General features: G+C 38.6%; 1 protein-coding gene across 6 annotated transcripts in view; it reads left to right on the top strand.

Moving 5' to 3' along the window:
* PPP2R3A (protein phosphatase 2, regulatory subunit B'', alpha) overlaps positions 1-9783 on the top strand; it is a 227970-nt gene extending 218187 nt beyond the window's left edge. For all 6 annotated transcript variants that reach the window (XM_010858259.1, XM_010858260.1, XM_010858257.1 and 3 more), the window contains one exon: positions 7222-9783. In XM_010858259.1, the coding sequence (XP_010856561.1) occupies positions 7222-7348 (127 nt within the window). In that variant the 3' untranslated portion in view covers positions 7349-9783. The remainder of the gene's footprint in view (positions 1-7221) is intronic.
* Positions 9784-10608: the final 825 nt, after the last annotated feature.

Raw genomic sequence — 10608 nt, 5'->3', positions numbered from 1 at the left:
GATAGCATATTCAAAAGCAGAGACATTACTTTGCCAACAAAGGTCCGTCTAGTCAAGGCTATGGTTTTTCCTGTGGTCATGTATGGATGTGAGAGTTGGACTGTGAAGAAGGCTGAGCACCAAAGAATTGATGCTTTTGAACTGTGGTGTTGGAGAAGACTCTTGAGAGTCCCTTGGACTGCAAGGAGATCCAACCAGTCCATTCTGAAGGAGATCAGCCCTGGGATTTCTTTGGAGGGAATGATGCTTGAAGCTGAAACTCCAGTACTTCGGCCACCTCATGCAAAGAGTTGACTCATTGGAAAAGACTGATGCTGGGAGGGATTGGGGGCAGGAGGAGAAGGGGACGACAGAGGATGAAATGGCTGGATGGGATCACTGACTCGATGGACATGAGTTTGGGTGAACTCCGGGAGTTGGTGATGGACAGGGAGGCCTGGCGTGCTGCGATTCATGGGGTCGCAAAGAGTCGGACACAACTGAGCGAATGAACTGAACTGAACTGAACTGAACAGTATCTAACAGTATCTAGCATATAAATGCTGGGGGAAGTGGACCTGCTTGTGTTTCCACTGGAACACAGGCTCCTTTAAGGAAGAGCACCTGTTTCATTCATCCTGTAGCCCCAGCACTGGGCAAACTCTTTGGGAAGTAGGAGAGCCTCAGCAAATCTTTACTGAGTGGCACAGAAGGTAGCACTAATCTGGCAGCCACCTTCACTACAAGGATAACTGCAGAAGCCTAGACAACTTGACCTTCCAGAAACAACTTGAAATTCTCTACTTTACCATTTCACATTACAGGCCACCTCTGGGCCAAGTGCCTGTACCCCCTGACTCAAGGCTGTTGCTTGGGTAATACCTTCAGTAAGCAACCTAGTAATGAAACAATGAGAAATGCAGTATGACTCCATATTTTAGTTTGGTGATGGAGGGCCAAGGGTCTCCTTAGGTATGAATTTGCAAACACCGTGAATTACCCCATCTAGCACACAGTGTGATAACAGCATACAACAGCATTTGTATAAATTCAGCCAAGGTCATAGGGGAAGCCAGAAACAGGTAACAGTTACATACCTCTGGCCAACTAAACATGTCACATACATGAAGATAACAAGTTATGACACCCAATTAATTTATAATTAACTTTCTTATGGTTTTTGCAATAAAGTTTAAAACGCCACAAGAATTGTGAAAAGTAGGCTAAAGGGTCCTCCATGTTGCTATCTTGAGAAACTGGGACCTGTAATAATTAGAAACAAACTTCTCTACCAATCTGACAAAAACTTGATTACTTCAGATTTTTAGTTAAGAGTCTTTCACATTATCCTAAAAATACATTCTTACAGGATATTCTGGTATTTCACCAACAGCTTTACATTTGATTAACCTAGATTAAACACAATTTTCTGAGTCTTTATCTGATTAGTAGAGAAAGACAGGCTTTGCTGAAGAAAAATTGAAAAATATAAAAAGATTAAAATCATCCTCAGTTCAGTCATCCAGAGATAACCATTATGTATACTTTGGTGTATTTCTTTTTGATGCTTAATGTTACTAGTGTGTTCAAAAACATGACTTTTAATGCTTCAGAGTACTCTCTCAAGCAATAACACATCCATATTCCCTACCTTCGGACATTTAGATAATTTAGAATTATTTCCCACTGGATGTTTTTAAAGGTGAATTTCTCCTTTATGTTAAATATAAACATATATTGAATTACTATTTATGAGATGTACATTTAGTTCAATTAGTACTGGAAAGTACGACACTGTAGGTTAGTCAGAAGACCAGAGAAGTTTAAAATTAAATAAATTTTATTTCAGTAGATATGCACTGGTATGTAATTTATGCCAGGCATTGTGGCTGGTAATAAAAATAAACTCTGTCCCTTCCTTCAAGTTCAAAATTAGAATATATTTAATCCAAAATTTTTATAATATCTACAGCCAAAATAAGAATTACTGATGGCTCATGACCTGGAACTGCAAGAGATCCTTAGCCATCAAAAAATAAATAGGATCAACTTTCTAAGATAGAAAAGTAAATGGTACACATTAGGAAACTTTACCAAATTTGAAGTGATTGAATGGGTCAATAAGGAAATTCTTTGAACCAAATATCCAACTTCTAAAGTATTTCTGATAATTCATTTTATGTAAATGGCTTAGGATGAGTGAGTGAGGTCGCTCAGTCGTGTCCAACTCTTTGCGACCCCGTGGACTATAATCTATCCGGCTCCTCCATCCATGGGATTCTCCAGGCAAGAATACTGGAGTGGGTTGCCATTTCCTTCTCCAGGGGATCTTCCCAACCCAGGGATCAAACCCGGGTCTCCCACACTGCAGGCAGACACTTTACTGTCTGAGCCACCAGGGATATCTTAGGATATCTGTTCTTAAAAGTATAAGGGTAAAATTCATCTACTCCTATTTCTACAGCAATATAGACTTCAAACTAAGAGGACTAGTTAACATTTTATTCTGTGCTTATAGCTACCATGTATCTTAGATTTCCTGACAAGCCCTGAATTGAATATTCTATCCCTTTGCCCCTGTAAAGTCAGAATCCCCAAACTGGAATCAAACCATAACTCGCAGACATCCTAAAACTGCCTACAAATCCTTTGTCAGACCACACATGTGCCAGTCATTATTTCTGTTCATTCTAGCTATTTTACTTCCATCCCAGGAATCTGCAGAACTAGCCTTAATACATTTGCCCAGAAATTGCTCATCTGAAATGGGAAACTTAGGGACACAGTTTCTAAAAGGGGAAACTTAGGGACACAGGTTTCTAAAAGCTACCATATTGCTAGCAAAGATACATGAACCTGTAAACACCACAATGTTTAAAATGTATAACCAACAAAGACCTATTGTACACAGAACTCTGCTCAATGTTATGTGGCATCATGGATGAGGGGGTTTGGGGAGAGAATAGATACACATATATGTATAGCTGAGTTCCTTCTGTGTTCACCTGAAACTGTCACAACATTGGTAATCGGCTATCAGTTCAGTTGCTCTGTTGTGTGCGACTCTTTGTGACCCCATGGGCTGCAGCATGCCAGGCTTCCCTGTCCATCACCAACTCCTGGAGCTTACTCAAACTCATTTCCATCGAGTCAGTGATGCCATCCAACCATCTTATCCTCTGTCATCCCCTTCTCCTCCCACCTTCCATCTTTCCCAGCATCAGGGCTTTTCAAATGAGTCAGTTCTTCGCATCAGGTGGCTAAATTATTGGAGTTTCAGCATCAGTTCTTCCAATGGATATTCAGGACTGATTTCCTTTAGGACTGATTTGATCTCCTTGCAGTCCAAGGGACTCAAAAGTCTTCTCCAACACAATTCAAAAGCATCAATAATCAGCTACATCCCAATACAAAATAAAGTTTAAAAAAAAATACATGAACCATTATTTTCCCTTATGCTAACAATACTGTTACTATTCAATTAAAGAATCTGTGCTCAATTTGATACCTAAGGTTTCTTTGTGAACTGTTTGTGAACCCTATGAGTTCTTTAATCTTCTGACCCCTCTACTCAGTTTAAAATGGCCAATTAAATGAACAGGGAATACATCATAAAATAATTTGAGCCCAGAGGCATTCCAGTGACCTGCAAGCAGGCCTGGAAGTGGTCATTTAGAAGACAATCAGTAAACATTCTTTCTCCCTCAGGAATTCCTGGAGAGCAAGATAAAGAAAGACTTTGGTGACTTCAAGATGACTTCTGTACCCTCACCATTTTACTGACTCCAGCATTCCTCATTATTTTGAAAGAGCACTAAGACATTATTTTTCATTCAGCAGCACATTTTAAGCAGCTAGTGTCAGTCACTATACTATAACCCAAGGAAATTAGTGCGTTACAAAATGGACATTTCACATTTGAGTGGGCATGACACATTTAATTATATAATTATGAAAAATAAACAGGGTAAACCAGTAATAGAGACAGGCTTGCAACTTAGGGAGCTGAGGGAAGAATTTTCTACAGTGATGAGAACCTAAAAATTGAGAAGCAAAGTTATGCAAAAAGCAGGGAGGATAAATATTCTAGGCAGAGGAGTAAATGTGTGCAATGGCTCTGAGGCAGGAAATGGTGCTGAGGAGATTTTAAAAAGCCAGTATAGCTGGAATATAATAAGAGGGAATCATAGCTGGAAAGATTAGCAAGGGTCAGATCATGCAGGGCCTGGGGGAGCTACTGATAAAAAGTCCAACAAGGTAGTACTCTTCTAGGTTGGAGAGGTGCAAGAACAGAGGCAAGGAGACAAATAAGGAAGCTATTACAGACATCTAAATAAGAGATGGTGGAAGCTCAGGCACTGGAAATCAAGAACCTTTTAAATGATATCTCAGATTAAAATATGAGCACAAGTTAACCAAGGAGGAAGAGCACTGCAGGCCCCTGAAAAACATCTACTGTGGCATTAGGTCCCAAGACCTATTCTGACACTGTAAACAGTCTGGTATGGCAAGAGCCAAGGGTATGTGATAGGAGCAAAAACAGGAAGACCAATTGTTAGAAAACTATTGCAGTAATCCAAGCAAGAACGTGTAACATCCTTTACTCAATTAGTGGCAATGCAGAGGACGAGCCAAGACTGTATGCATGTGGTATTATTGGAAGTATTAGGAGAGTCACTGGATTTGAAGAGGGGAGGGAAGAGGAGCTTGAAGTAATGAGATTTATGGCTTTGAGTGGGTAGATCATGGTACTATTTGCTACAATAGGGAAAACCAGGGTTGTAGGTACGATGAGTCCAGGTTCGTATACGCTGCCACATGGGAAGAGCCACATACTAGACAGGTGGATACATGGCAGTCTTCGGCTTAGAAAGAGGCTGAGGCTGGACATGTACGTCTAGAACCCACAAGTGTAGATAAAGCTGTAAGACTGATTGCTCACGGAAGTACAAAGTGAGAAGAGCTTAGTCCAGAACCCTGGGATGCACTGACACTACAAGGGCAAGTTAGAGCAGGATTTCTCAACAGCACTGATATTTTAAGCTGGGTAATTCTGTTGTAGGATGTTTAGCAACATCCCTGGTCTCTATCCACTAGATGCCAATGGGACCTGGCCAGTTAATGACAAATTTGTCTCCAGACATTGCCAAATGACCCCCAAGGTAGGGGGAATCAACCCCAGCTGAGAACTACTGAGTTAGGGTAAGATTCATCAGCACACTGACAAGAGGTTCTGAATGAGCTCCCCTGACCCAAGATTCCTCCAAAGGCTTTATGTATATTACTGTTCTTGGTACCTTGAAAGTACAAAAGAAATGCAGGTGACATTCCACTACATCCAACCCACAACGCATTGGAATACGTTTAGGTACTAGCTTGAATCAAATCTGTTGTTAAAAATTCCATTTCTACATGAGGCTACAGTGGAAAAACACACTCTTTTGTTAAAAAAAAAATTACACAAAACCCTGTCCCCTACTACAGGATTAGGTGTCACCATTCTGCTTCAGTAAGCCCAGGTACTTCTCCACCATCAGAATGTGGTATTTTCTCTCTCACCTCATCTCTCTTCAACCCTTATAATGGGGTGAAGTGAAGTGAAAGTCACTCAGCCATGTCCGACTCCTTGCAACCCCATGGACTAGCAAATCCATGAAATTCTCCAGGCCAGAATACTGGCCTTTCTCCAGGGGATCTTCCCAATCCAGGGATCAAACCCAGGTCTCCCACATTGCAGGCTGATTCTTTACCAACTAAGCCACAAGGGAAGCCCAAGAATACTGGAGTGGGTAGTTTATCCTTTCTCCAGCGGATCTTCCCAATACAGGAATCGAACTGGGGTCTCCTGCATTGCAGGTGGATTCTTTACAAACTGAGCTATCAGGAAAGCCCATATATAATGGGGTAGGAATGAGGAAGCTGATGGCAGAGGGGTTAAGTTACATGGCCAAAGTAGCATTAAGTGACCAAAAGTCCATACTCTAAAGCTAAACCACTTAACCACTATTCCAGATGGTCTCCATTAGGCTGTAAGCTCTGTGAGGAAGGGGCTGGTCAGTCTCTTTCACCATTGTATACCTAGCATTTGGCTCATGCTTAGCAACAGAAGCTCAAATATTTATTGAATATTGAATAGTCTCAGCTCAGACTTAACTCTAATTCATTCATAGATCCGCACTGAGAGAGCACTCACAAACAGCAAATTAGATCACAAAGAGGAAGAAAATGTCTTCCAGTCTGATGGGAAATAAGTAGCTGCATCTGTAGAATTAACTTTTCTTTGAGTGTTTCCCCCCAGAAATAGAGGATCTTCCATCAACCCTGCTTCAATTCCATTAAAGCAAAATTACTCTTATTGCCTCCTTATTCATATACCAGTTATAGTGCAGCCTCTAGGAGATGGCAGAGTGCAAACAGAAATTAAGTATGGACAGCTTTTGCAAAATGACAGTTGTAAATGATTTCTGACAGGATCATCAACGGGTACTCAGAGCAGTTTTCCAAACATCAGATATGCTTTTAACAAAAATGTAACATTCTCTACCCTCAAAGAGTAAGTGCCACCTACTGGGTAGTCCTAACCTAGTATTTTTTTTTTTTTTTTTTTGTCATCAGCCAGTATTGGTACCTTTTTGACAAAACAGTTATATATCCAGAAATTTCTGCACAGGTGAAACAGCCATCATTCCCAGGAGATAAAATATTTTGTCATCCATGCCTGGAGTAGCCAGGAGGGTTAGTCTGGAGGATATAGAACTCTAAAGAGGGGTGAGCAGAGGGAAAATGCTGTGGAATTCTGTAAAAAATGAAACGAAATCCAGGAGTAAGCTTTAATCAGCTCTGTGTACACAGATTTCTTAGAAGCCATGGAAGCTATAAAGCAATTAGAGTTGAGAAAGTTCCCCACTCTGCATCAAAGCCACTTCAGTGAAAGCATTCATGTAAAAGCTCATACTTTCCAGACCTCATACCCTCAATCCATAATGCTTTCATTCCCATCAAAGCCTCTAGGGAAAGCCTGATTCAGCACATTTCAACGTATTCTAACATGAGCTTGAGTGAACAGGGAGAACGTGTTTTCTGTTCCAGGGCACGGTTTCTTCCAGGGTGTTTCAGTTTATAGCTGCCATTTAGCAACTCCAGGTACTTTCACTAGCTGATCTTTAGTCTAGTTTGCTATATTGACTTCTACCCAAACATTAAAACTTTTAAAAAATCAGTAACTCATTTTTGTTCTTTCAGCTCCTTTGAAGATTATGAAACAGAAGAGCCTCCCTCTCCCTCTGAAATTGGAAACAAGGGCAATAAAATAGTGACCTCAAGCCTTTCAGAGAAATGTGGAAAGCTTCAGTCAGTGGATGAAGAATAGTTGCCAGTGGCTACATGAAAGGGAGATACGTATTTCAAAAAAAATGTTTTTGTGAAGATATGCTCTAGTTTGCATATTGCATTTTAAAAGCTTTGATTTCTGCAAGTGTGTATCTGCACTAGGAACTTTTTAACGTTTTTGAGCAATAGCTCTGGATACACATACCCAATTTGGGAGACTCCTCCAGTTTGCCTCAAACCTCCTACAGAGCTTTTCCTCAGAAGCAAATGATATATACATCACCTTCCAACGTCTGTGAATCAGCACTCTTCACCCTGAATGTACCAAGGATCTCTTGGGGACAGTGCCAAGCACGGCTCTCTGCACAAAAGCAGAAGTTGCCTCTGTTGTCCAGTATCGCTGAGGCCCATCAGGGCTCCTATGGAGCCCAGAAGAAACCTTCACTTGCAGAAAACTTGAGTCAAGAAATTCTGGAACTTGAAAAAGCAGTCAGGGCCTCCAGAACTGAATTAGCCCTGGTAATAAAAGCACTGCCAAAACATCTCAGAGACTTCTTTTAATTGTATGTGTACTGGAGTTCAAAGATCTTGAACTTAATGTAATTTCACAATGACCTGCCAAACTGCTAGTCACTTTACATCCTCAGGTATTGTAACCACTGGGCCTTCCAACCTTGCTAGCAAGCTCTAAACCCTCCCCCCATCCTGACTGTGGATCTTATATAAAACCTGAAGAAAAACTTAACTGAGGACAAGTGCAGAATATGACTCCTAATTGGGAGGGAAAAAAGTTTCCTTTTAACTCACCTTAACATTTGTAGCAAATTATTGAGTGATTTATTAATCTAAAAATTAGTGTCCCATCTGTACTTCATATCAGAAAGCCTACTTGAAGGCTTAAATAATTATATATGAAAATTCTTACTAGACATATTCATCACTGAATATTAGACTAGGCTAACAGTAAAGGCCTCTATCTCAACATTATTCCTTCGTGTTGAAAAATAACGTATTCAAAATACTGCATCCACTTCAGTATTTATCACAAAAATGGGAGAAAACAGAGATGCTACCCATAAAAGAAAGCAACTTCATGCTTACTAGAGAGCAGACGTGGTTATTACAGAATACTGTACTTTTCAGCAAACCACAAGGCTAGTCAAATCTCACAATATTGTTGAAGACAAATTGAAAATAAACTATTAAAAAGGATGGAAATTTCTGCTAGTATAAAAGAAACCTCCCAGAAACTTAATATCCACCTCTGTATAAAGTCATTGAAGTTTTTCCCTGGATTTTTTAACCACAAGTCCTAAATGTCAGAATAGCTCCCTTTCCACCCCACATTGGTTCCCTTGCTGGTGTGAAGGCCAAACTTTTGAAATAATCAAACATTGGCAAAAAGTGGAGAAAAGGAGAATCTAGGAAATGTACCATCAACTCGTACAGTTATTAATAGATTTAGCAATCCTTTTGTCAGTATCCTCCCAGTTTCCTGTTGTTTTACCTTCATGATCAGAACTGACATTCAATTTAACTATTATAGAAAAAACTTAGTTTCTAATAGCTCACAAAGAAATAAAACCTTAAAAGTGACTAAATTTTTAGGAAATACTACATGCAATAATCTAAACACATTGGAAATTAGGATTAAAAGTATTTTTGTAGTACATAAAATTTGCCATCTACCCCATCCAGCCTTTACAAGGAAACAAATTTTTTTCAGATAAAAAATACTCAAATGGTAATTAGAAGTTAGATATGGTTTATAGGTTTTAGCCGTAATGGTCTAAACTATTTCTAAGACTCAGCAAAAATTCAGTTTTTCAACACACATTTGTTTTTTTTTTAAACTACATGGCTGTACTTTACCTTGTTTCTCCTTACTGAAGTCATCTTGCTTTCATTTTGGTCAATATTTGGTTTCAAAAGCCTGTAATTATTATAAAAGATAGCTACCAGTATCATTCCACTTAAGCGCTTTTAATTTAGGTCATCCAAAGTAACACATTTTCAGAAACAAGAATGTGTTTCACTGTATTCCCCTCTTAGTATTAAATATAAGAAATGTGAATTCTGAGGAACTAAAATAGGGTATATTTGACTTTCTGGTAAAGATCATGCAGAATATAATCATTATTGCCCAACTGGAAATTTCAAGTTGTTACAATATCCAAGATTCCTTGATAAAAGTTAAATTGAAGGTATGACCTTAAAGCTAGTCAATGATGTAAGTTTCAGAGCTTAACATTAACTGCCAAGGTAATCAAACTAATGAAATTATGTGTATTTTCCCTGCATCTTATCTATGTCATTGTGTACTGTTCAAAGTATTTCTAAAACTCTAGACTGATCAAATGAGAGAAGTCATTTGCTCAACTTTGGAAATGTTATGGTGTGTTTGGGTGGAGAAGCCTGCATGATTTAACTTTTGTTCTTCCCTTTTTGCAAAACTAAATAAAGTTGTCAAATACACACTTTTGGTTTTAATGACACTTGCAACTCATTTTTATGTTTGAAAAGAGTAGCATTATAAACAAGCTTGAGTTTCAAAGAAAGTAACTCTTTGAACCTCTGGGAAAACTTTATAAAGAAAGATATGGAAAGATAACACCTCATACTAAGAAGTCATTTCCTCTGGGGATGTGAATTTGGGTTTGGGAATGAGAAGTTCACAAGATCAAAGGAGAATTTAGCCTTATATATTGTTTAAAGAATATGTAATTGTTATTTGGATACTTAAATTTTTTTTAACAAAGAGGGAGGAAAAATACCATCCACACTTTAGATTCCAATTCTAAACTGTGAACTTAGTATTTTCTAAAACATTTTATATTTTTTGCCTATAACACATGGAAAATTTTATTTTTCATCTGTTATGAAACTTTTACTTTGCTTTAGTCACCATCAAGTTGTTTTAAGAAAACTAAGAACACAGTGAAGAAATTCTGTATCCTAGAACTGTACTGCCTCTCTGTTTAGAGGTGTAGACCTATGGAAACTAATCAAAACGATTAGTTCTGTCAAAACTGTCAGCTGTAAAACGTCTATTACCTAAGGTGAAAGATCATTGGATCACTTATGGTAATTACAAGGAATCAAAAAAAAACAAATGAAGATGAGTCATATTAAATGCTGTTATTGTTTTGGTGCTTTTAAATCCTGTTGAAGTAAATCCAATTACTTCAATAATAATTTCTCAATTATCCATTGTTAGCCATTGGTCAGCATTCCTAAAAATAATTCACCATATAAAGAAAAACAACATAAAAATCAAGGCACAGTAATTAATTACTCTTC

The sequence above is a fragment of the Bison bison genome, unplaced genomic scaffold (assembly GCF_000754665.1).
Source record: "Bison bison bison isolate TAMUID 2011002044 unplaced genomic scaffold, Bison_UMD1.0 scf7180017864384, whole genome shotgun sequence".
Classification (NCBI taxonomy): Eukaryota; Metazoa; Chordata; class Mammalia; order Artiodactyla; family Bovidae; genus Bison; species Bison bison.
This window is presented reverse-complemented; position numbering and strand designations above follow the sequence as displayed.